The sequence below is a fragment of the Lipotes vexillifer genome, unplaced genomic scaffold, assembly GCF_000442215.2.
Source record: "Lipotes vexillifer unplaced genomic scaffold, Lipotes_vexillifer_v1.1 scaffold545, whole genome shotgun sequence".
NCBI lineage: Eukaryota > Metazoa > Chordata > Mammalia > Artiodactyla > Lipotidae > Lipotes > Lipotes vexillifer.
The window spans coordinates 1,610,095-1,636,697 of NW_006779129.1; the positions used below are offsets into that span (position 1 = coordinate 1,610,095).

A 26,603-nucleotide genomic window follows, 5' to 3' on the forward strand; every position below is an offset into this window, starting at 1 on the left:
CCCCCCCTCGTCCGCCCTCCCCGCCGTCTCCATTCTCTGTCCACGATCCTCCATCCCCGTTCCCGCCGTCGGGGCCGCCCTGAGGCCACGAGGACGGAACAGGCAGTTCACACACACGCCGCGGGCGCTCGCTGCTCCGAGATCTGCAGAGTTCCCTAACGGAATCCGGATCCCCGGAAGCGGCGTTGATCCCACAAAGCGGTTTAGGGCCCCGCCCCGCCCACCGCGCACGCGCCCCACCCCGCGCACGCGCCTCGCGTCCCGGAAGGGCTCCTGCACCCCCGCGGCGACCCGGAAGCGGCCTGGGCGTCGGGCGGGAGGGAGGAGCGCTGAGGAGGCGAGGCCGACGGCGCAGCTGTTGCCCAGAAGATGGCGGGGACGGCGCTGAAGAGGCTGATGGCCGAGTACAAACGTGAGTTCGGGGCCGCGCGCTGCCCCCTCGGCCCCCCGCCGGGCCCCGCGCCCCCGCCCGCCCGCTGCTGGCGGCCGCCCCGACGTCCGGGTGCGGGGCGTGGACTCGGTCCGCCGCCGAGCCCGGCCAATCTGTGCGCCGTCGGGGCGGGTTTCGTGCGGTCACCGGCGGCCGCCCGCGACCCCGGGCGGCGAGAAGCCGGCGCGGTGCTGGACTGGGGGCCCTGGGCTCCGGCTCTGCCAGTAACCGGAGCGCTCCCCGACCCAGTCTCGCGGACGCCGGCGGGCCGGGCGGAGGGACAGCTCACCGGCCTAGTGAGAAGTTGCGGGAAGCGTCCTAGGAGGGTAATCGCGTACTGATGAGGCGGAGGCGAAAGGTCAGATTTGGGTTTTCTCTTTAACGAGGGAACAGGGATTTTGGACAGTGCCACCTGCCATTCTTCCCGGGTAGCGTTGCAAAAGCCTCCTTCGTGCTTTCTTAGCCCGCAGAATTTTCTGATGTTTGGGGAAAGCAAAGGGAGAAGCGAGAAGCGTGTTCTCCCTTTTACAGCGGAGGCTCCCTTGGAAGAGTCGCTGTGAGAAGCCGGGGATGGATGCCGTTGTGTTTGCTGGGCGCAAGGTGGGAGGGAGCCTGCTGGGGGTTCACACCTGCCTCTGCTTGTTAGTTGTGGACCTTGACCTCGGACGTCGCCCTCTGCCTTTCCCCGTCCGTGAAGATGGTGCTTAGCCAGGTACCTGACAGCTGGCTGTCCGCAGCGTGAGCTGTTCCTGTTGTCATTACACTGAGGACACTTTCCGAAGAAACTTGAACGTAAACTAAAATAACGAATGTCGTAAAGCTAACTGGTAAATACGCACGCAGCTGAGTTTCCCAAACCATCTTGGCGGCCCTGCGCAGGGGGTGTCAGTGTTTGGCTAGAGGAAACCACAGAGTTGCAAATGCAGGCTCGTTAAAATAAACGGTTAGATAACACTCTAGATAACACTAGATAACCATCTAGTGTTCTCTAAAGTAAGAATGTATATTTAGAGGAGACTTTGGGGGGCCAGAGTGGGGGAACAGATGGTTCCCCTGAACAGAGGGTTGGAGATGGGGCCGTTGCCTCAGTCTCCTAATGGGAAACATGGCTGGGGGTCAGATGTCTGGGAACACGTGCCATTTCCTGCCATCCTGGTCTGTGTCGCTGCATCTGTTTTAGTTTATTTGGCCCTGTTTCTAGACTGCCAGCAGGTGCTATTTTCTCATTTCTGTAGAGAAGGACTCTGTTAGACCCCTGCATGGGGAACTTAGGTGGCTGCTTCAGCCCGGTCTTTGCGTTGTTGAGCTTTTGTATTTCCTAATATTTTCCCCTTTTCTGTGCTTACGAAAAGTCCCATCCAGTATCTCAGCCACGTTGTCAATTTGTAGTAATAAAACGTAAATAGCAGTTGACTTCCAGAGCTGTATCGCAGAAGTGTATCATGTGTGTTTTTATGTGTAAATATACGACATTTTGGAGTGTGTCGCAGACAGAGCTCTGCGGCTGTCTCCCAAAGACTCCCGTCCCCAGGTTACTCAGTCAGACACTGACCTGGGCACCGTGTGAAGGGACTTTGGAGATGTTGTTTACAGGTAACTAACGAGCTGACATTAAGATGGGGAGAGTGTCCTGGGTTATGGAGGTGGAACCCCATTGTCACGTGAGGCCCCCAGACGGGAGAGGAGACAGGAGAGGGGAGGCAGGAGACCCAGAGCAGGAGGAGGACCCCCTGCCGTGGCTGGGCCAGGAGCTGAGGACCACGGTGGCTTCTAGACCACGGTGGCTTCTGGAATCTGCGAATGACCCCGGATGACAGCGGTGAGGGCCCTGGAGCCTCGGTCCTGCAGCCGCACGGAGCAGGGTTCTGCCAGCCCTCTGAATGAACTTGGGGTGGCAGCCTTGTGAGGCTCTCGGCAGAGAACCAAGTGGCCTGTGCGGTGCCCAGGCTCTGACACACAGAAACCGCGAGATCATCAGTGGGTGTTGTTTTCAGCCACTGAGTTCGTGGTCATCATCACATCAGCCGTAGAAAATGACTCCAGTGTGTTACTGGGGACGGGGGTTGTTGATGCAGTATCTTCGGAACATGATTAAATCCCACTTAGTGATTCTTGTCTTTTGTGTCTTAGCATCTGGTCTGCCCTCCTACCACATTTTAAGGTGGCACATCCAGTAGAGAGGTAGGCTTCACAGAAGCAGCTTCTGTGCGGAATGGGTTTGTGTAGATTTGGATGGGGTTCAGGCCCCCTGTCTTGTACTTGGAATAGTCACAGCGCTGCAGAAGCTCAGAGGTGGTAGGACCTTGGATATGATTCCGTTCAGCCCCCAATTTTACAAATTTATAGGAAATGGAATAACAGACAAAATGATTTGCCCAGGTTCTTATAACCAGAAAAAAAGAAAGATGGGAAAAGAAACAAGGTGTCTTAAACCGATATCTTTTCTCGATGTTTTATCTTCGTGCATCGTCTAGCCTTTTCTAGGAGTATCAGAGATGGACTTAGGTATTAGTTGCCAGGACTCCCGTAACAGAGTAGCACGAGCTAGGGGCTTAACACAACAGAAGTGTGTCCTCTCACAGCTCTGGAGGCCGGAAGTCCCAAATCAAGGTGTCAGCAGGGCCAGGCTCCCTGCATGAGGCTCTAGGAAGGATCCTTCCTTGCCTGTGCCAGCTTCTGGGCATTGCTGGCAGCCCACGGTGCTCCTTGGCTAGTGGTAGCAGAACTCCCGTCACTGCCCCTGTCTTCCCGTGGTCATCGTCATCTTCCCTCTTATAAAGACACCAGTCACTGGTTTAGGCTCATTCTAATCCAGCGTGATCTCGTTTTAACTTGATTACATCTGCACAGCCCCCGTTTCCAAATAAGGTTACTTTCACAGGTTCTGGGGGACACTGTTCAACCCAGTACTGTGTCTAGTAGGAACCCCGAACGTACACGTGTGGCGCCGAGCCGCTGGGCTCCTGCACCGCTGCTGTCCCACAGCCTTACCTGCCTCAGCGGCGGCCTCATTCTTCCAGCTGTTTGGGCTGAAAACCTTAGATTGCTCTTCGGAGGACTCACTTTCTGTGTATCCAAGTGTAACCTGTTGACCTGCCTTCAGACTTTATTCATTTATCTGGAGTCCAGTGCTGGCTCAGGCCGCTCACCTCCGGCCTACGTAACTGCAGCCCAGTCCTGACGCGGGTCTGCTTCTCTCTTGCCCCGCTTGGCTCTGTTCTCAGCACAGCAAAGTCAGATCGGGTCGCTCTGTCCAGAAGCCCTTGCAGTGACTTCTCAGGCTCTGTGTGCTCCGGCCCTTCTCTCGCCTCTGACCTCACTGACGCTTGCGCCCCGGCGCGTCTCCCCAGCCCCACTTGGTGGCTGCAGCAGCGCACTCCTCTTGGGGTGTGGGCCCTTCCTTGCCCTGCCCCCCTGGAGACGCCTTCTCTGAACCACCAGACTCAGCCTGTCCTTCCCATTACTGTCATCCTTCCCTGTCATTAACCCGTTTTAGTTTTTTAAAGCATCCTTTATTGTGAAGTATGTTACGTATGTAAAGGATGTAAAAGGTGTACTTTCAGAGGCAACAGTGAAATGAACACCTGTGCCCGTGACACCAGCTTAAGAAGTAGGGCGTTAGCAGGAGCTGCGCCGCCTGCTTCCTGCTGCTTCCCACCCCCACCAGGAGTTACCACCACTGAACTTTGTGTGACTTGCTCTTTTCTTTTTCTTTATGGTTCTGTCACTTAGTATCCTCCTACACAACATTTTATTTACTTTTGCCTGTGTTTGTACTTAGTGGAAATAGGATTGCACAGTATGTATTCTGCAGATCGAATCTGCTCAGCACTCTCTCCGAGATTCACTTATGTTGAAACATAGCTGTGTCTATTTTCGCTGCTGCATAGTATTTCATTTTATGAATAAGCCACAATTTGTCCTTTACTGCTGGGCATGTAGGTTATTTCCAGCCTTTGCTTATTATACAGATTGGTTGCTGTGGACATTTCTGGTGCCTGTGCCCAGTGTGACGTAGCCCTGGAGCGCTCACGGGTCGGCCTTATGGATGATGCTTCCCTGTGTGCATGTTCCGCGTGCATCGCTGTGGATATTCACCGACACCTTGGTGTTGTGCGGGGTCTGTTTCCTCCCACCCGGTGGGTGTGATGTGGTTCCTGTGGTTTTAAGTTGTAGATCGTGACTAATGAATGAAGGTGAGCATCCTGTCATGTTTTCCCTTTGTGAAATGTCCGTATCTTTTACCAGATTTCCGTAGTGTGGTTTCTTTTTCTTACTGATTTGTAGGAGTTCTTTATAAATTCCCTATCCCTTTTTATATTCCTAATCCTTTGTTGGTTATATGTGTTACAAGTATTTTATCCCAGTTTGTGCTTTGTCTTTTCAACCTTTGTGGTGTCTTCTTTCTAGCCACCCTTTTAAAAAGTTTTATTGAGGTATAATTGACATACAGTAAGCTGATGTGTTTAAGTGTACATTTGATGAGTTCGGATGTACGTGCACACACGTGTGAAGCCATTGCCACAGTCAGGATGCTGAGTAACCACCGCCCCCCAGTCTCCTCCTGCCTCTTTGTAATCTGGCTTGGCCTTCTCTCTCCTGCGCCCCCAGGTCCCAGGCAATGACTGCTCTGCCTTCGGTCACTCCTGTAGTTGTTTTGTACTTTCTTTGTCAGAGGGCCTTCACTCAGCCTAATCATGTTGCAGTTCATCCAGGTTGTTGCTTGGGTCAGTAGTCCCTTCAGGACCACAACTTGCTGCTGCATTCACCTGTTGGTGGACCTTTGGATTGTTTCCAGTTCTTGGCTATTACAAATAAACCTGCTGTGAACGTTTGGGTTAGGGTTAAACCTTTCTTTCCGTGGACATATGCTTTTGTTTCTTTTGAGTAAATTCCTGGGTCATATGTGAGGTGTGTGTTTAATTTTTGAGAAGCAGCCAAACTGTTTTCCCAAGTGGTTGTACCATTTTACATCCCCACCAGCAGTGTATCAAGAGTCCCACTTCCTTGCTGACACTTGCTATAGTCAGTTTTAAAGTTTTTAGTCATTCTGTTGGGTGTGTAGTGACATGTCATTGTGGTTTTAATTTATGTTTTTATATGCCATCCATATATCTTTTCTGATAATGTGTCTTGAATCTTTTCCTCAGTTTTTTTGTTTTTTTGTTTTTTGGGGTTTTTTTGCGGTACGCGGGCCTCTCAGTGTTGTGGCCTCTCCCGCTGCGGAGCACAGGCTCCAGACGCGCAGGCTCAGCGGCCATGGCTCACGGGCCCAGCCGCTCCGCGGCATGTGGGATCTTCCCGGACCGGGGCACGAACCCGTGTCCCCTGCATCGGCAGGCGGACTCTCAACCACTGTGCCACCAGGGAAGCCCTTTTCCTCAGTTTTTAATCGAGTTTATTGTTTCCTTATTAAGTTGTAGGAGTTCTTTATATAATGCAGGTACGGGTGTTTTGTTGGATATTTTGTAAATATTTTCACTTAGACTGTAGCTTGCCTTTTAAAAAATTGTGGTAAGAAGCACATACTGTTGTCCTGTTGCCATGTGAAGTGTACAGTGCAGTGTTATGAGCTGTGTGCATGTGGTTGTGTGGCAGGGCTCTGCAGCTCCTTCACTAGGCTGGACGGAAAGGCTCTGTCCCTTGAATGACAGCTCCTGTGGTTTGCCTTGTAATTTTCATAATGTTGCCTTTAAAAGAGCAAAAGTTTTAAAATTTTCAGTGACATCCAATTGATTGACTTTTAAAACATTTCTTGCTTTCTGTGTTGTGTTTAGAAAATCATTGCCTAACATAAGATCACTAAGGTTTTTTCTCCTATGATTTCTTTATACTCTCAGCTCTTACGTTTCAATCTGTGATCCACGTCAAGTAAAGTTTTGTATGTGGTATGAGATAAAGGTCAAGGTTTATTTGCAGATGATTTGCAAATGGCCGTCCAGTTGTTTGGGCACTGTATTAGTTTGCTTGGGCTGCTCTAACAAAGTACCACAGGCTAAGGAGCTTAAACCACAGGAATTATTTCCTTGCAGTCAGAGATCCAGTTGCAGCAGGGCTGGTCCCTCCTGAAGCCTCTCTCCTGGGCGTGTAGACAGCCACCCCCTCCGTGTGTCCTCACAGCGTTTGTCCCTCTGTCCATGTCTGTGCCCTAATCTCCTTCTTATAAGGACATCTGTTAGACTGGATTAGGGCCCACCCCGATGACCTCATTTAGTTACTTCTTTTTTAAAGACCCTAGTTACACACTCTTCTGCACTTTTTGTCATTTACTGTGTCCTGGAGTTCATTCTGTACTAGGACACAGAGGTGTTCAACATTCCCTTTTACAGGCGCAGAGTGTCCCATCAGTAGACGTATCATAATTTGGTCCCCTATTGATAGACATTTGGGTTGTTTCCAGTTTGTTTTTTGCTATTACAGGAAGTCCTGAAATGAATAACTTTACGCATGTGTCTTTTCTTGCTGAGGGATGGATTCTGAGAAGGAGGACTACTGGTCAGAGTTTATGTTTACATTTTATTTTGCATGGTGTCTATTTTTAAAGCCACTATTTATTTAAAGCAGTGTTTTTATTAACCAATTAACATTCTCAAGGAATCAGTGGCAAAGAATGGTCATTGCAAATTTCTCTGATATTGTTAAGATTTTGTTTCTCTTTTTAAAGTTGTTTTTATCATTAAACATGAGACTATATGGTTGTGGGTGTGTGTTTTAAAAACAAAAAGCAAAATAAGGAAACAATGTAATCCAGAAACATTCCCTCCATCTGGAGAACTCGGTTGCTGTAATTCTTTGATGACCGGTAGATGCCGCTGTTGACCAAGGATGCAGGTGGGCAGGCTGCTGGAGGTGGCAGTTGTGACCCTGAAGGGAGGGTGTCATGGAGGGGAGTTCCCAGGGGATCTCCGCAAAGGAGAAATAAGGCCAGCTCCTTTTGGTGTAAGCTCCTCCTCGAGGCTCCAGGTGCCCCGTTCCCTTTCCCACTGACATTCTATCCTCCGCCCCTCTTTAGCACTTTGCAGTTCATCCGCCCTAATCTGGCGTGGGGCTTTTTCTTACAGAAGATGAGAAGTGCTGGGGATGCCGTGTACAGCATGGGACTGTAGTAAATAACTCTGTGTTGTGTGTTTGACAGTTGTTAAGAGAGTAGGTCTTAAGAGTTCTCAGCAGAGAAAAAAATTTGTAACTCTGTGGTGATGGACGTCAGCTAGATGCATTGTGCTGATCATTTCACAATAGATACAATTATGGAATCGCTTTGTTGTGCACCTGAAATTAATATAATGTTCCATGTCAATTATACCTCACTTAAAAAAAAAAGAGCCCACCTTCAATACCACCTGCCCAGCAGGCCTTTCCTGACCACCTGGCCACGTCTTGCTGTCACTTCATTGTGTGCTTCACTGCGCTCATCAGTACCTGAAACACTCTTTGTGCTTATGTCTCCGTGTTCACTGCCTGTCTTCTGCCACTAGAACGGAAGCTCACTGGAGGCAGGACCTTGTCTGTCTCATTCACCACAACACCCCCGCTGCCTGGAATAGCTTGGCAGAGAGGAAGTGTAATTGATATTTGTTAGTTGATATGTGATTAGTGGTTGGCTACTTCTGGTCATATTGGCCAAGTGTGGGTGCTCAAGCCATTGCCCTGTGGCTTGTCTAGCTCCTCAGAGCTCCAGATATCACCACGAAGCAAGCGTAAAGAGAAAAATACCGCCTGGAATTGAATGATTCTGTGATTAGAACTGTAACTATAACATTATATAGGGGCTTCCCTGGTGGCGCAGTGGTTAAGAATCCGCCTGCCAATGCAGGGGACACGGGTTCGGGCCCTGGTCGGGAAGATCCCACATGCCGCGGAGCAACTAAGCCCGAGCGCCACAGCTACTGAGCCCGCGTGCCTAGAGCCTGTGCTCTGCAACGGGCGAGGCCACCGCAATGAGAAGCCCACGCACCACAACAAAGAGTAGCCCCTGCTCTCTGCAACTAGAGAAAGCCCGCGCGCAGCAACGAAGACCCAGCACAGCCAAAAATAAATAAACAAATGAAAACAAAGCAAAACAAGAAAACATTATATGGCAAAACAGAGACACATGACCAACTTTTAAACCACCAGTCAGAACAGTGTTTTCATGACAGTGGAGAAATACTTCGATTGTCCTTTGTCTTACAGGGTTTCGGCTCATGGAGCCTCTTCAGCAGTGGCACTGGCGAATTCTCCTTGCTCTTGCTTAAGCTGCTGTCCTTGCTCAGAGCCCATTCTCTGTCCCTTTTGGGAGAGTTGCCACATGTTACAGTATAAAACTCCTTAATCACATCCAGTGACATTTCACCTGCCACTTCCCCATGTTTTTCCAGAAGTTGACACGTACGGGGATTGTTGTAATTTGTTTTAAGTTGCTCTGCATGTTGGTTGCTACCTAGATTCTAAAGCTAGTCTTCTAAGTCATGACATCAACAGTAAAAAAAAAAAAAAAAAAAAAAAATTCTTTGACATGTCTCTTGCTGCACATGTGCACATATATCTGTGAGTTTGCACTCTGGAGAGGAATTTCTAGGTCATAGGAGGTGGAAGCAAGCTCATTTTCAAAGTGGTTGTACCAGTTCACACTCCTTCCGGCATTCTATTTCTGTGGCTCCTTTTCTCCGTGGACACTTCGTAGGGTCACAGCCCTCTCACCTGTGGGCACTGGGTGATTCTGGTTGGGGTGGTACTCTGATTGTGGGCTGGTTTGCATTTCCCCCCAGTTAATGAGGTTGAACACCTTGTCTTAGGTTTATTGGCCACTTAGATGTCGTGTGTGTGTGTGTGTGTGTGTGTGTGTGTGTGTGTGTGTGTGTGTGTGAAGTGCCTGTTCAAGGCTTGCTTGTGCTTGATTTTCTTTTGGGTTGTTTATATATTTGTATTGATTTGTAAGGCATTCTTTCAAAGTTCAGATGGTAGCTCTTTGTTGGCTATATCTGTTACAGATATATATATATATATCTGTCTTCTTCCGGGGCTTACCTTTTCATTCTCTTAGAGGTGGGTTTTATTTTGTTTTTTGTGTTTTTTTTTTAGGATAATGAAGCTATTTTAGTATTATTTAAAATAAGAACACGCTTTAAACTGTATGAAGTGGGCAATAGGGGAGAAGCACGCCTTCCTGAGAAGGGTCCTCCGAGAAGGGCCTCCTCAGGGGCAAAGGCAGGAAGGGTGGGTGGGCAGGAGGGAGTGCAGGCCTGGACGTCAGCGGTGCTTCCTCGGGGAGGGCTCTGCAGGTAGGAGAGGTGGCTCTGGGGCTTGGCAGCCCCTGGCTGGAGTGCAGGGAACTGGCCTGGCGGTCGGTGCCAGTGAACTTTGTGCTGCTTTTGCGCTCAAGGGCGGAGCACGGCATGTTTTCAAGAAAGCCCATTATCGCTTGTATAATCAATAGAAGCATAGGTTGCTGCTTTGGCATTTCTGAAGTGTTAAGAAAACAAGTCTTAAAACGTTAACATAGATAATGCTTTAATAAAAGCTACCACAGCAGGACAGACGGCGCTGTTTTGCCTGAGCGAGCGGCAGCCCTCTACTGCTGTGCTTCGGCACAATTCATCTCGTGTGATGAGCTTACTTTGGGCCCTGTCATAAGATAAACTACAACACCGTGCCTGCCTCCCCTCCCTCCCCCGAGACCGCCAGGGAATTCCCAGAAGTTCTTAATTTTAGTGCTGTTAATTTTATCAGTCTTTTCCTTTATGGTTCGTGCTTTTTGGTTATTAACTTTACAGTTCTGTTTAAGAAGTCTTTACACTAAGAGCATGAAGAGATTCTTCTGCATTATTCTCTAGGAGACTTATTGTTTTATATTTCATAAAAAAATATTAATTTGGGGCAGTCAGTTTTGTTGAGATAAAATTTACACACTATAAAATGTGTCAATTTCAAGTATACCATTTTTTTTTTCAGTTAATTTATTTTTGGCTGCATTGGGTCTTTGTTGCTGCACCCGGGCTTTCTCTAGTTGCGGTGAGCAGGGGCTACTCTTCGTTGCAGTGTGTGGGCTTCTCATTGCAGTGGCTTCTCTTATTGCAGAGCACGGGCTGTAGGCGCGCGGGCTTCAGTAGTTGTGGCACATGGGCTCAGTAGTTGTGGCGCACGGGCTTAGTTGCTCCACAGCATGGGCTCTTCCCGGACCAGGGCTCAAACCCGTGTCCCCCGCGTTGGCAGGTGGATTCTTAACTACTGCGCCACCAGGGAAGTCCCAAGTATACCATTCTTTGTGCTTTGACATGTGTATGCTGTGTATAGTCGTCAACACAATCGTGGCAGACTGTTTCCATTGCCCTGGAAAGTTCCCTTGTGACTGGCCCCTGGGGTCTGGCATTGTTGGATTTGCTTTCTATTACTATAGCTTGCTTCTTTTAGAATTTGGTATAAATAGACGCAGTGTGTATCCTCTGTGTCAGGTTCTTTCACCCAGCCCAGTGCTTTGAGAGTCACCCTTGTTGTCACGTGTGCTGGTGGTTTGCTCCTGTCTGTTGCTGCCTAGTGTTCCTGGTGTGGATGGATCACCCCTCATTCATTTACCAGTGGATGGATATTTGCGTTGTTTGCACTGTGAGGCTATTGTGAGTAAAGTTGCTGGGAACATTCACATACGAGTCCGTGGGGACATAAGTTTTAATTTTATTTGTTTGTATTCCATTCCTATTTTCAGGTACCATCCTGTTTCAGGACCCCTGATTTATGTGTCCAGCCTGGACTACTGTTTAGGGCTCTAGTCTCACGTCTAGTTTCCTCTTTGACCGTCCGCACTTAGATGACTTACCAGCATCTTTTTTTTTTTTTTTTTTTGCGGTACGCGGGCCTCTCACTGCTGTGGCCTCTCCCGTTGCGGAGCACAGGCTCCGGACGCGCAGGCTCAGCGGCCATGGCTCACGGGCCCAGCCGCTCCGCGGCATGTGGGATCTTCCCGGACCGGGGCACGAACCCGTGTCCCCTGCATCGGCAGGCGGACTCTCAACCACTGCGCCACCAGGGAAGCCCGACTTACCAGCATCTTTAACTTGATGTTTTCAGAACTAGACTATTTTCTTCCCTCTGAAACATGTCTCTCTGGTGGCGTTTTCCAACTCAGTAGCACGCGTTCTCCCTGTGGTTCAAGTTAGATGCATAGCTGCATCCCTGACTCTCCTGGTCCTTAGCTGCCTACAGAGTTCAGCACGCGCTGTCTGTTATGTCTGGTTGCAGCCGTGCAGCTGGTATCAAGGCTCCAGGATTTCTTCGGGCTTCGTGCTCACTGGCTTCGCTGTAGGAGCAGTGTGTCAGGATCTACCTTAGCAGCAGGTGTTGAACACTGGGTCTGGTGCAGCCGGGGGCCAGATCCCAGAGAGGAATGCAAGAGATCTCAGGATCCTTAATGCAGTAGTACCATTCTGATGATAAAACTATGATTTATATCATTTTTATTAACTGAACGTATACACTTTGTGTTAAGATAAATAATACACATTTCTGTTGGGGAAGGGGAAGGAGGCACTTCGCTTTGTCCACAGTCTTTAATCCCTGAGAATCAAGAATAAGAGAATATTACAGATTTACAGCACCAAAGCAAGCAAATGAAAGTACAGTGTAAACCTCTTCTATAAACAGCGTAGTCAGTCAAGTATTTCCTGCACACCCACTTCATGCCAGGTGCTCTGCTAGGTGCTGTGAAGGGGCTCACTCACCACTAAGACAGGGCTCCTGTGTGTGCACAAAGTAGTCAAGAAAATGAGTTTTCATTTCTCTTGGGTAGGCAGTCAGTAGTCGAGTTGCGGGGGTCTCAGGGTGAGTACACGTTTAAACTGTTTGCCAGGGGCAGCCAAAGCATTTTGCATTCCCACTGGTGAAGCGTGAGAGACCCAGCTGCCGAACTTAACAACGCTGGTATTAGCAGTCTTTTAAATTTTAGCTCTTCTGTTCCAAGTGAAGATACTCTCACCGATAGGGCTGTATAGCAGTGTCTGTTAGTGGTCTTGATTTCGTTTTCCTCTGACTCACCGTGTTGAGCATCTTCTCATGTGCTCGTTTGCCTCCACGCCCTCTTTGGTGATGGGTCTGTTGCCTTCTCTTGCCCTGTTTAGAAAACCTCGCTTGTCCTGCATTTCTCGTTTACGCTCCTTCAACTGCCACGCTCACAGCACTTCTGACGACAGACGCGTGGGGGTTTTCCCACACTCGGCACTTCTGTGACCCCAGCTGGGTGACCTACGATTGCACTCAGTTCTGACACTACCTACCTGGAGTTAGTGTGTCAGATCCCACAGCCTGAGGGCCCAGTCCCGCCCGTTGCAAATCCAGGGTATCGCCTGTGCTTCTGACTGATCGACTATAAATTGGAGGTTTCCAAGACCCCCTCCTCGGGGTTGGTTAACCCGCCAGAGCAGCTCACAGAACCCAGAGAAGCATTTTACTTGCGTGGTTTCCAGTATATTGTAGAAGGGTAGAACTCGGGAACGGCCGGCTGGAGAAGCCGAGGGCAGGGGGGGCGAGGAGCCCAGGTTCCCGCTCTCGTGGTGCCTCTCCCTGCCAGCCCCTCCGCGTGCTCACCAACCCCGAAGCTCCCTGACCTTATGCTAGTGGGATTGTGTGGAGGCCGCCTGACGTGGGCCTGACTCACCAGTAACTCCATCTCCAGCCCCTCTCACTCTGGAGAAGGTGGGGTGGGCCTGCAGCCTCCTAACCATGGGTCGGTCCAGGGGCCGGCGGCCACCCAGAGTGGGGGACGCTCCTGGTGCTCTTGTCGCTTGGGGATTCACAAGGGACTTAGGAGCTCTGCTGGGAGCTGGCGCAGAGGCTCGTGTGTATATTTTCTACTAGTCCTCATGCCCCTTCTCCCCTTTTCCTTACATACTTTGATTTTTGTATGTGGTTTGAGATAGGGAAACGGGTTTTCTTTTTTCACCTCTGTTCTTCTGTTCTTTCACCTCTTCCTGTGGGGCGACCTTCCTAGCAGATGGAGGACCTCTCTTTGCATGGCCTGCGCTGGGCGTGCTCACTTCTGTTCCATCGTCTATTGAACTTTGTGCCAGTGTCTACTGCCTACTTACTGCAGCTTTGTAATGAGTTTTGCTAGCCCATGGATGGTTCTCAGTTTACCCTTGTTAAAGAATGCCTTGGCTGTTCTGGTCGTTCACATGTTCATGTGTGTTCACCTAGTCAGAGTCAGACAAGAAAACCTGGTGAGGTTTTGGCTGAGGTTGCGCTCGATCCGTAGGTTCAGTTCGAGGAGGATTGATAACTTGATAATGTTGAATTTTTAGTCTATGAACGTGATATAATCTCCATTTATTAAGGTCTCTTAAAATTTTTGGTTAATGATTTTTCTATTCTGTTACAGATCTTGCACAGCTTTGAAAAGCTAATTTCTGCATGCTTCCCATTATAATTGGTGTCTTTTTTAGACGTTTCTAACTTGCTGATATATAGAAGCACAGTTCAGTTGTATGTATTGACCTTGTATTCAGCAACTTTGGCAAACTCACTTTTTATTATAATGTATCTTTTGACTCCTTTGGACTTTGTGTAGGTAAGCGGAGCATCTGTGAATAATTGACTAGTTTTTCTTTTCCGGTCCTTACGCTTTATGTTTACTTGGCAGGGAATTGTTAGTTTTATGTCTCTTCAGAGAACTAGCTTTTGGGTTTGTTGATCTTCTGTGTGTTTCTCACTGTTTTAGTCATGTCCCGGCCCCACACTCGGCCCAGAGGGGGTGCCCTTGCCACCTGAGCCCTTGCTCCCGTGGCCGTCCTTCTTGCCGAGGCCTCCTCCATCTCCCGGTGTTCTCCTTGCCAGATCTGCCCGCAGGTGTGGTTTCATTCTGTAGCCTCCCATGTATCATACAAAGCGAGGAGGCCAGGAGTGCAAAGGACAGCTTCCGGGTCGGCAGAGCCTTAGAACAACTACTAGCCTTAAATTGCTGAGGAATGCTGCTGCCGTTGGTTTCTTCCTGTTTCTGCTCTCAGTCTGCTGTTCTGGGGGACCTCACACGTGAGGGGGCTCATGGATTTTGTAGCGTGGTGTTGGAGGTTGACAGCCAGCCTATATGGTGCTGACGGACTTGATAATACCAGGCTTTTGAAACCTCGGCGTGGGCTCATAGCTCTACTTTGTGGCATTCAGAAAGCTTTGTGCCCTCTCTCAGAATGACAGGAAATCCATTCAGTTAGGAAATAACATACCATGTTTGATTTATGAGCTTTAATCAAAATAACCAGCAGGAGTATTTTGGAAAGAGAGTTAACAACACCTTTTGTTTGTTGCTTCATTGTAAGGTGAAAGTGTTGACAGTTCTAAAATTCTGCTTTTTGCTGGTATAAAGAACTGTTGACACAGTCTTGACCAGAAATGTAACTGCAGCAGGTGTTCACTTGGGACAAGCAGAATTTTAATTTTCATCTGCTAATATGTATGCCATATAATTTATAGCCTTGTATGCGTTTTAATGTTTTTTGTTAAAATGCAATATAATATTCATTCTTTTTCATAATGGTTTTACTTTTTAACCTTATAGAATTAACACTGAATCCTCCAGAAGGAATTGTGGCAGGTAAGGTAGTGTGAAGTTCGCCTCTTTATCATTTACTCCAGATTGCCAAAGTTTCTTTCAAAGTAAAGTTGTGAAATTTCTTCTTTTCCTGCAGGCCCCATGAATGAAGAGAATTTTTTTGAATGGGAGGCATTGATCATGTAAGTTAATCATATGTGTTGTTTGGTTTTAAGCCTTTATTGGAAATTAGAGCCATGAATCACATTCTGCACTGTGAGTGATCAGAAGCGTCAATGGGGAAAAAAGGCCAAGTGCGCCTCTTTCATTGAGCTTTTCTGTGTCTGCTGATCTGAAAGCAGAAAACACGTACGTTCTTCCAAAAGAAATGAAAGTATTTCCTTAGAACCAGTAAAAGGTTTAGTTGTAAGTGTTTATATTTGTAGAGTTTCAAAATAATGAAGTTTGTGTGTTGGGTTAGCCTCAAACAGAACGGGCTTTGGCTTCAGGGAGTCGCTGTGAGCCTGTGGCTCTGGCGGTGCGGAGGGGTCCTCAGGGTGCGGGTGATGCCCCAGGCCTACTGGTGCAGCCTGGGCCCTGCCCACCTGTGTGCCTGGATTCGTCCCCTGCCCCTCCCCTTCCCTTCCCAGTTCTCCAGCTCCTCTGCTGCTGCTGCTTTTCTGTGTACCTGGTCTGGCCTTGCCTTGTCCCTGACTTAGAGATTTGGCTTAGTTCTGAGGTGAGCAGTGCGGTTCCTGACCTCATTCTAGAAAGATCCTGACTGGATTTCATATTTCACTTACAGTGATGTTGCTTGGAAAGAGCCAAATGGACCCCTGATTCCAGACTATGCTTTGGCTCTTATGACCCAGGCCCTTTTTTTCCTCATCTTTCTACCTTAGATGTACAATTCTTGGCCATTCTTAGACTGTACTTTTAACAAAATGTGGTTAGGTAGACTTTAGGAAGTTGAAATTTATGATCCATTTCAGTAGTCTCATTAGTAAAATGAGAAATTAGCTAGACAGTTTTCAGGTGGGGTTTCGTTGGGGGGAGGCGTGCTCTGGTGGAGTGGGCCTGGAAGATGTGTGAGGGGTATGTAGTGTCAGCCTCGTCAGACTTTCTGCATTTGCCCGGTGCCTGTATCCCATTTAGTCTGAACAACAAATTGCTGCTCAGTGTTGTCTGTGGAGCTTAGATTAATACGTGAAAATTGGTGTGCAAGTGAGTTTTTTTCATAAGCAAATTGTTTTAAAAATCATTAATAAACACTATCCAGAGAAAGTACAGCGCACCTAACATTTCCTGATCATTTGTTATGCCCTAATTGCTTGGGCCTGTGATACCCATTTTTTTTCTGTGTTTAAATGTTTCTGGCATGATGATGACTTCACAGTCTGTGTTTGTATCTAATATGGTGTTGTGTCTTTCACCCCCTAAAGCACTTGCAAATTGCGTGGTGGGCCTCCTGGTCAGAGGTGTCCTTCATTTGATGTAACGGGGCATTGTGCACTCGGGTCAGCTATAGCTTTTTATCTTTAGGGAAACAGTATACGCCCCAGGGCAGCTGTCCTGGCTGGTGTGCACAGATGATTGGAAGGCCTTTGTGAGTACACAGGTCAGCGGGCCCCCGACGGTTTTTCCGTCCTTGGAAGGTGTGGCTGGGGGGGCCCCCCCAGGGGAGACAGCGGAAGATGATTGGAAGGCCTTTGTGAGTACACAGGTCAGCGGGCCCCCGACGGTTTTTCCGTCCTTGGAAGGTGTGGCTGGTGCGCACCCACAGGAGACTACTGAGAAGCCCTTCCAGGGACACTTGAGCCTTCCAGTACGGGTTTTTTTTTTGGGGGGGGGGGTTATTGTTAAGAATCTATTAGGATAAATATTACCAATTATAGATAAATAACATAAAGTTAAACCAATATTTTGAAAACTTATCTTAAAAAGTAATTCGAAGTGTTTCAGGTAGAACACTGTTATGTTTGAAGAAGGCTTTTGCGTTAGTGTGGAATTCCCCTGCCTCAGGATGTGGTGAGTTTGTGGGTTTGGTCCTGTTCCAGATCCTTTCCCAAACAAGAGGCCGTTTACAAAGGTACCTAAAACATCTATTAAGGAATTAACTGTCCTCCTCTTGATTTGTCTCACTCCGCTGTTCTGGCAGACAGCTGGCTGAGTTTCACTCCTTACTGATAGGTTTTCTCTTCTCTCATTTTATTCTTCGATCGTTTCCAGAGTTTCTTCCATACCCTAGTGCTTCTAAAAGCCACACGTGCCTCCGTTTCTGGGAGTCTGCTGCTGTTGCAGTAGTTCTTACCTACGGAGCCTCAGCTGTGCAATGAAGAGAACATCTTTTCAGATGTTCAGGCAGCAAATACTGAGTGCCTGTTATATTAGGGCCCTCGTCTGAGGATACAGGCGTGTCCTAGGTGACCCCAAATCTCTACCCTGAAAGAACAAGATTAAGGGACTAGGATGGGGAACACAACAAATTAACCAACAGGAATAAAATCACCACGACCTGTTCTCTGATGAAAAGGAGACAGAGCTCTAGTGACTCCCGGCCGAGCTTAGGGCAGAGTTTGACCTGTGACCCAGTGGGAGAGGGCTGGGGCTTCCGGTCAGTGACACTGATGGCTGCGGGCCCCTGAGCTGTGTGTGGCTGGCCTGGCTTTATGGTCTTGGGCAGTCACTCTGCCTCTCTGACCTTCACTTATTCGGATCAGTACAGAGCCTCGACACCTTTTTAGACCAGTGGCTTCACTTCCACCTCTTCCAGCTCCAGGGTCTCTGGCCCGTGCAACCTCGTTGGCCCTTTGGCTGCGGCGTGGCAGCTGTGGAGGGTCGACGCGAGCTTCTGCAGGACAGGAGGAGCCCTGCCGTGTAGGACGGCGGTTTATCCTCCGTGGCTGGAAGAGGCGTGAAGCCCTTGGCGTCTTGCTGCCCCGTTTCTGTCCTGCTCCAGGTTTCTTCAAGCAGCCGCATGGTGACCTCCCTGCCTGGTCTGTGGCCGAGCCGCTGTCCCGTCTCCAGATCAGGGCCCCGAGGCTGTGGTGAGATGAGAAGGCCCTTTCCTTCCCCAGCGGTTGGGGGCCCTTGGCTGACCCCATCCCCGCATCTCTGCTGGCGCACTTGGGTCCCAGATGGTTCACACCTGCGGCGGGGAGGATTCCCCCGGCTGCGGCTCCTCCTAGGCTGTGCTTGGCTCATGCTGGGTGCCCAGGCCAGGGTCACGGCACCGCCCTCTACACCAGGCTTTCTTCTTTACAGAAGCCTGGCTCCTGTCAGGATTGTGCCTGCTCAGATAAACCTGAGATATTACAATAGATGTTCATAATTTGCACTGTATGTTCTCTGACCCAGCGGTTCCCACCCTGGGAATGTCTTCATCAGACATTCTGTTAGGAAAACCTCTGTGTGAGGAAGTTTATTACAACATTCACTGCAATCATAAAAGAAAGTGGAAACATCGTTGTTCAGTATAAGTTACGGACATCCAATCAGCAGGATGCCGGCAGCACTGCCATGGTTCACGCAGACGCTGAACGATGGGTCTAGACCAGTGTTGTCACCAGGTGTGGCCTCGCCCCCAGGGACTTTGGGCAGTGTCTGGAGACATTGTGGCTGTCACACCGGGTAGCAGGGGGAGATCTCTACTGGCCCCGGGTGGGAGAGTGCTGAGCGCCCCGCCGTGCCCAGGACGCCCGAGGTGGCAGTGGTGCTGAGGCCGAGAGACCCTGGTGTGGCCGGGTGCATTCAATAGCTTTATTGAGATAGAAGTTAGCATGTAGAGTTTCACCTGTATTAAGTGCACAAGTCAATGATTTTTAGTAAATTAAATTTATAGAGTTTTGCAGTCGTCACACTTCACTTTTAGAGCATTTCCAAACACGTGCTCACGCCCCTGTGCATTCAGTCCCCACTCCCACTCCGCCACGGGCACCCTCTGATCTGCTCTCTGACTCTGTTGATTTGCCTTCTCTGGACTTCTGCTGCAAGTGGGATCACACGATGCAGCATCTTCGGTGTCTGACTCCTTTTTCTGGGTGTGGTGTCTCCGAGATTCCCGGCGCAGCCTGTGGGAGCGGCCCCTTCCCGTCACCACTGAGCTATGTCCACCGTGAATGGACCCGTTTGCCCATCGACGGGCATTTGGCAGCTTCCCTCTTCGGCTGTTGTGACGGTGCAGCTGCGAACACGGGCCTAAGTCTGTGCAGACGGGTTTCCCCCTCCCTCGGCTGGATGCGCAGGAGTGGGCCTCCCGGCATATAGTGTCACCGTTTTACAGTCCCACCCGCAGTGCTGAGTTCTCGGCTCTCCACTTCCTCACCCTCTTGGTGGTGTCTGATGCCAGCTGTCCTGCTGGGTGTGAGGTGGGCCTCATTGTGGGTTTGGACTGCATTGCCCTAATAACTGATGCTGTTGAGCATCTTTTCATGGGCTTATGAGCCATTTACCTATCTTTTTTGGTGAACTTAAGAACTTTTGCCCATTTTTTGATTGGGTTGTCTGCTTATTTGGTCCGTAGAGTTCTTTATATATTTTGGATACAAAGTCCTTTATCAGATGTATCAATATGATTTTCAGATATTTTCTCCCAGTCTGCAGCTTTCCTTTTCCTTTTCCTTTTTCTTTTCTTTTTTATGTTTTAGGCCGAGCTGTGTGGAATGCGGGATCTTATTAGTTCCCTGACCAGGGATCAAACCCATGCCCCCTGCATTGGGAGCGTGGAGTCTTAACCACTGGACCGCTAGGGAAGTCCTTCCTTTTCATTTTCTTAACGGGGTCTTCTGAAACGCAAAGGTTTTCATTTCCAATGAAATGCAGTTCAGCAGTTTTTCCTTGTATAGATTATGCTTTTGGTGTCATATAACCCAAGGTTGAAAAGATTTTCTCCTGTGTTTTCTTCTAGAAGTTTTATATTTATAGCTCTTAAATTTAGGTTTTGGCCCATTTTGGATAATTTTGGAGTATAGCATTAGGTAAGAGCCAGGTTCATTTTTTGGCATGTGGCTGTCCAGTTGTCTCGCACCATTTGTTGAAAAGAAAATCCTTCCTGCGTTGAATTGCCTTGGACCTTTGTCAGAATCAGTTCCCTAAGTGTGAGGGTTCATTTTGGACTCTGAATCCTGTTCCGTTGACCTCTGCTTGACCCTCCATGAGCACCACACACTCCATCATTGGCAGCTCGACAGTAAGCTTTGAAATTGGGAGGTGCTTTGTTCTCCTCTTTCAAGATGTCTTACCTATTCTGGGTCCCTTGGTCTCCATTGCAATCTGGGGATCAGCTTGTCATTTTCCGTGAAGAAACCAGCTGGGATTTGACAGGGATTGTGTTGAGCCGTTAGGTCAGCTTGAGGAATGTTGACAGTCTTAACAATCTTGAGTGCTCCAATCCATGCACATGGAGTGTCTCTCCACTTATTCAGGCCTTTAAAAATCCCCTCAGCGGTGCCATGATACGTTTTTAATAAAAAACGATCCAGTTTTTGTGGATGAAGGTATGTGAGTGGATGCACTTGGAGGGGAAGCCTGGGAGGGTGACCAGACTCCGTAGTGGCTGCCACAGAGCTGATTCAGGAAGGGGGCAAGGAGGCGTTTGCTTTTTACTTTATTTACTTATGTATTTGAGTATTTTCTAACATGCATATTTTTTCTAGTTAGACTCAGTTTATGTTGCAGAAGTTACTGTCTGTGTCAGGATCCACTATGGAGTTCTGATAGTTGATGAACTTATTTAGTGAACTTTAAATATCGTTCAAATATATTTGAGTTAAAGTTTTCAGAAATTTCTGTTGCAAGCAAAAATTAGGGGATGACCGTAGGCTTCTTTCAGACGGATTTAATCATGAAAATAATTACATGGAAGGAAGCCTGTATTTGTTACCACCGTGCTTTCCTGAGATGGAAGGCCCTGGCCTTTTCTTCCCTCACAGTTTAACCAGCGCTGGTTCTCTACATCAGGATCGCTAGGGTGCTTTGCACACAACAAAAGAGGAAAGCGGCTCTTGGGTCCATCCCCAGAGACTCGGCGCTGAGTCAGGGCTGGTGCCAGATGGGTGTAGACGCATAGTCCGGCTGAGACCGCCAGGCTTCCAAGGAGACAGGCAGCGAGGGCACTGTCTCCGGGACGACAGCTCCCTGCAGCCCTTCCTGGCTTTCCTGCAGGTGTGAAGGTCCTGTGAGCAGGAACTTCCGGTCAGTTTCTGTGCAGCCTCGCTGCTGGCAGGGTGACCCTCATGCAGCAGGTGCTCCTTCAGTGACTTGGGGGCTTAGAGGCACAGCAGGGCACCCCGGAGCTGGAGTCATGGCTTCTAGAGCCCCTGGCCTGGGGGCTGTGCTTGCAGCCCACCTGCACTGGGGAGGTGGGGGCTTTGGCAAGAAGCTTCGGCCGAGCTGCGGAGCCAGGGGCGCAGGAAGGAGGCGGCGCCCCAGCTCTGACGCCAGGCCACCGCCGGGTGCTCCGTGTGGGTTCTGCAGCGAGAGAGCGAGGGCAGTGACACCCCCGCCTGGACTGGAGGGTGTTTGTGGAGCAGTGTGCCCTTCTTTTTTATGCTTCAAGTGGTAATGGCTTTGGAGAATAATTGTCCCTTGCTAATGCAGTTCAAGTGTGCGCTAGTGGATGGGGTTACAGTGTCCATTATTTCAAGCCTCGTATGTATGTTTGAGAATTTTGTCTGTGTTGTGCTAATATGACAGCCTTGAAAAAGAACAGCGCAAAAGCAGCTTCTTCCACACCTGTCGCAGCTGGAGTGACGTGCAGGCTGCAGTCCTGGAACGTGCCTGGCAGGCAGATGGCTCACTGGCGCCCAGACACACCCAGCTCCCACGGTGCAGCGCTCTGGCCTCCCTGCCGCCTTCAGTATGCAGGCCGTGGGCTTCTTTTGTCATCTCTGTACAGTTTTAGAGATGAAAGCAAAGCACGGTGCTTCACTCGAGTTTAATGTTGAAAGACTAACCAAGCGTGTCTCCAGTTTTTATTGGCTTTGCAAGTGACCGACCACCAGTGATGGCGCGTGGCTGCAGGTGTTGTGCCAGCGCTGTCCTTTGAGAGGAGTGAGCGTTGCTGGGCCCTGGTTGGGCTTAGACCGTGGGTGCAACTCTCCCACTGCTGGCTCCCTGGCCTCTCGTTCCCCTAAAGCCGGGAAGTCAGAGTGCACTATTGCCTTTACAGAGGAGAGCAAGGGCGTTCTGCTTTACTCTTAATACTAGTCTCAGAAAATAAATAAAACACTTACCTCAGAGCTCTGAAATAATTTAGGCCGTTATTTTAATCAATTAAGATAGAAAATAACTTGCAGTCTTTGAAGAGTTTGTATTTGCCTCAGATAAATTTGATTTTGAGGTGAGGCCTTCTTTGGTGAAAGCGGCATGAGGCTGTCCTGAGTATGACAGGAAAGCTTGTCCAAAAATAACACTAATTATATCTCCCGTCTTGGTCCAGGAATTTACTCGATAGCGTTTTCCATGAAGTCAGCGGGCAGGCCTCCGTGCACATGGGCGCACCTGTGTGCTGGGCCAAGGCACTGGGCATTCTGGAAGAGAAAGAAGCCGCTGTTTCAAACCAGTCGCAAACCAGAGCATTTGAAAATGGCTTTGATATTTCAGATGTGGGAGCACTTTAGGAAATGTTTGATCTTGCTTCTGAAGCTGTGGACGACCTAGTGGGTTTTTTTTTTTTTTTTTTTTTAAAGAAAGCTCTATTATGAGAAACAAAGACCTGAGCAAATATCAAAGTCTTGAGAAAATACCCCTTGGCTCAGTCCTGAAACACTTAACTACCCAGACATTCTTCTCTGTTCTAACTTGGAGGTGCCAAGAATACCGAGGCGCTGCGAGCATTCCTGGTGTGGCCGCAGCCCTCATTTGCAGGCTCCTGGGTTAGCAGCCTGAGCTGCCCTCTGCTCTCCGCTGAGCCGCCCGATCCGGGACCTGGCCTGAGTCAGGTGCCCCTCGCTGAGGCGACGGCACTGCTTCCTGGCACCTCCCCTCGGGAGGCCGTGTGAGGGCCAGCGCAGTGGTGTTTATCCTCTACTGTGAGTTGTAGGCTGGAAGAGGGGCGGCGGGGCGCAGGCTCTCCCCTGCCGTCGGCGCTGACCCCCTCCAGAGGGGAGGGCTTGGAGGGCGGCTGTCGGGGAGCCCCGGCCCCCGAGCTCACCTCTCCGTGTGGCCGTCCCGTCCCTGCTTCCTGCCGGGGCTCTGGGCGCCACTGTCCGGGGACGCCCATCCCTCCACGACAGAGTAGTAGCTTTCCAATCTTGGTTTCCCCAGAGGTAGCGAGGACACAGTTTTCAGAATCCACATGTGTGTCTTCAGTTGACAGAAATGTGGCTCCACCAAACACTTGCTGCCTTGTTCTTGTTTTGGCCATTTTGCCACCCCCTCCCCACCCCATGATGCAGTCCTGGCCTCCACTGCACTGGTCGAAATCCCTAGGCGTTGTCACCAGGTGGAAGTGAAGCCACCTGCAGTTTCTCTGAGAATTTTTTGTCTACTTGAACTGCCGCTGTAGCGCGGGGTCTCGGCCCCCGTGCTGGTCATCGGGGCTCGTGTGTTACGCGCTTGGGGCCTTGCCCTCTCCGCGCCCAGAAAGAGAACGGGATTCCTCTTCGTTGTTGAACTGACCGGTCTCCCCAGAGTGCTTGTCTGGTGTCGCTGTGTGTAGCTGTCATTCAGCAGCTCTGCTTCCTGATAAAAACATACAGAGGAAAGATGGTCTTAGATTTTAAACTAGATTTTAAACTGCTGTCGTGCATGTTTTATAAAGGACCTTTGTAAGGGGAGGAGGCGTTCCTCTCTGTTAAGGTGCGAGCTGCTCTCCCTCTCCCTCTGCGGCTGCCCTTCACGTCTTGTCTGTTGGTCGAGATAGTGTTGATTTATACATATAGAGCTTTAAAATTTGACGGGACTTTGGAAGTGGTTTGGCCCGTTTCTGCCATTGTCCACACGAGGAGGACGTGAACTCAGGCAGGCAGGCACGTGCCTGGTGACGGTGAGGACTCAGGTGACCGCGTGGTCCCAGGAGGTGGCACGAGCCCAGGCCTGCAGGTCAGGGCTTGCGGGTGCCGCACGTGCGCACGAGCATCATCAGTGCTCCGTACGTGCTCTGTATCTGTTTCTTGAAGGTTACAAAACCACTTCTCAGGCACATGTAAAAATTAAAAGTAGCCTTTGAAATAACAACTCTTCACCCCTCATTCATTAGTACAATAGAATCCTGCTCTAACATGCACCAGGGTTTGTATCTTTATCCTAAAATGTAATTGTACCACATAGAAAAACAGAATCCCTGCTGCCCCACTCTCAGCCTTATTAATGTGAAAACTGCCTGTGATCCGGTCTTTGTGATTTAAACCTGATTGGAATGGGACGATGACACATTACTTTCCAACCATAAAAAAAATACCAATTCATTGTTATCATAATATTTAGATAATCTTTTCATGCACATTTGTAAAGCAGTAGATATTTCCTTAACTCGTTTCTAAAGCGTGGTAGGCATTGAAAAAAATCTACCTTGAAATTCTGTCTCTGTGTTTTGTATCTTTTAGGGGCCCAGAAGACACCTGTTTTGAGTTTGGGGTTTTTCCTGCCATCCTGAGTTTCCCGCTTGATTACCCGTTAAGTCCTCCAAAGATGAGATTTACCTGCGAGATGTTTCATCCCAACAGTAAGTGCTTTTCAAGTAGTTTGGATGGTTCCAGGAGAGGCCTACAGACCGTGTGCGCGCGGGCACTCGTGCTGCACCGCTGCTTTGCTCTGTGTTTGGAAGTTTCCATAGTACAAAGTTTGAAAATTCATTATGGTCAGAAGAGTTGATTGAGGAAGCCAACAAGTTCAAGGTGATTAACCATAAAATGCAACTATGAAGAGGATTGTGGGTAATTAAAAAATAAATGATAAGGGCTTCCCTGGTGGCGCAGTGGTTAGGAATCCGTCTGCCAATGCAGGGGACACGGGTTTGAGCCCTGGTCCAGGAAGATCCCACATGCCGCAGAGCAACTAAGCCCGTGCGCCACAACTACTGAGCCCACGTGCCACAACTACTGAAGCTCGAGTGCCTAGAGCCCGTGCTCCACAACAAGAGAAGCCACCACAATGAGAATCCCGCACACCGCAATGAAGAGTAGCCCCCGCTCGCAGCAACTAGAGAAAGCCCACACGCAGCAACAAAGACCCAACGCAGCCAAAAATAAATAAGTAAATAATAAGATTATAGTGAAGATAAATATATTCTTTAGAACGATACCTGTGATGTGGTTTAAAGACAATACGGCCGATAAACTGATTGAATTGTGTGTGTAGTAAGAATAGCCTGATAATATTATTTTTGATGTTCAGGTAATCAATGCAAATAGTTTTTAAATTTGGCCTTACTGTAGGTGGGTGTGTGTTACTTTTATTTTGTTAAAATTATTTTTGAGAAGAGCTATTCAGTAGATCTACCAATGTCATAAAAGTTGGTCGGTCCATAAATACTTAAGAAAATAATCCAGCAGATTCACTGAGAGTTGCTGGGATGGGGTGATGAGCACACCATCAGAGGTGGGGAGCTGGACGGTCAGGAGCTCCCAGTTCTGAGGGCAGCAATGGACGCCGATGAAGGAATCCTACAGAGAGATGTGAAACCACTTGGGAGGCCAGGGAGGCCCCTGCAGGGGTGGTGGTTGAACCCACAACCTGCAGGAGGAGTTCTAGGAGTTACCCAGGGGTCTGTTTGGGGCGGGGAGGGGGTCTAGCAGGTGCAGAGGCCCAGTGTGAGGAGGGAGGGGGAGGGGGAGGGGTCACACCAGTTCAGGCCTTTTGGTCAACATTAAGGATTTTGATGTTTATCTGAGGAGCAGTGGAGACCCGCTGAGGGGCTGGGAGTGAGCGTGAGGGGCGGCGTGACCAGCATGGCCTTTGAAGGGTGACTGTGGTGCAGGCTGGAGGTGGAGCGGAGCGCGTGCTGGGCCGGGGAGACCGCCAGCCTGGCACCAGCGGGAGTTGTTGGTGCTGAAGCGCTGTGGCTGGGCGGGGACTTGGGAGGGTTAGGAAATGACGCTGCTGTGGTATGTGGGGGGGTGGCAGGGACACAGCTGCTTTTTGATGTTTCTGGGGTCAGCGGTGTCATCGCGTGGTGCTGTCACCTTGAGGAAGTGACACTGAAGTTGAAAACTCTGCAACACCTCCTCTCTGTCCGTGGCAGAGAGAATTGTTCAAAGCATTCTGGGCGCCCTGGTCCTGTGTGTGTGGACTTCAGACGGACATCCTGGTGTCTGAGACAGATCACACGTGGTTTCCTAACCCTTCAGTGAGAGTTTGCGGTACAAAGCACAGAAACCACTAGAACAAGGGATGCATGGGGAAAATGAGGGACCAGGTGTAAAAGAAAGGCTGTTTATAACGACTCACATTTCTAAATGGTCACGAAATGCTGAGTTCATGAGTGAGGGTGAATTAAATAAACTTATTTAAAATTGTCTGGTATTCTTATTATTATAACTTAATAGCCTTACAGTTTTACAAGTGATTCCTGGATATCTGAGCATATACTAAACCATCTGAGAATTTCCCCAAGTATGTGTAAAAGAATGATAACAGGTGCTTTTGACCCTCTTGACAGGACCAACCCCAGACTTTGAATTGAAAATTGTTTTCTTTTTTTCTTTTTTTTTTTTTTTTGCGGTACGCGGGCCTCTCACTCTT

General features: G+C 49.2%; 1 protein-coding gene across 1 annotated transcript in view; it reads left to right on the plus strand.

The window, feature by feature from the left end:
- The first annotated feature begins 284 nt into the window (after window positions 1-284).
- The window catches only part of UBE2G2 (ubiquitin conjugating enzyme E2 G2), a 30,757-nt gene continuing 4,438 nt past the window's right edge, over window positions 285-26,603 (plus strand). The window contains exons 1-4 of the mRNA XM_007452489.1: window positions 285-412; window positions 14,949-14,984; window positions 15,079-15,124; window positions 24,467-24,585. Coding sequence (XP_007452551.1) covers window positions 370-412; window positions 14,949-14,984; window positions 15,079-15,124; window positions 24,467-24,585 — 244 coding nt within the window. The 5' untranslated portion in view covers window positions 285-369. The remainder of the gene's footprint in view (window positions 413-14,948; window positions 14,985-15,078; window positions 15,125-24,466; window positions 24,586-26,603) is intronic.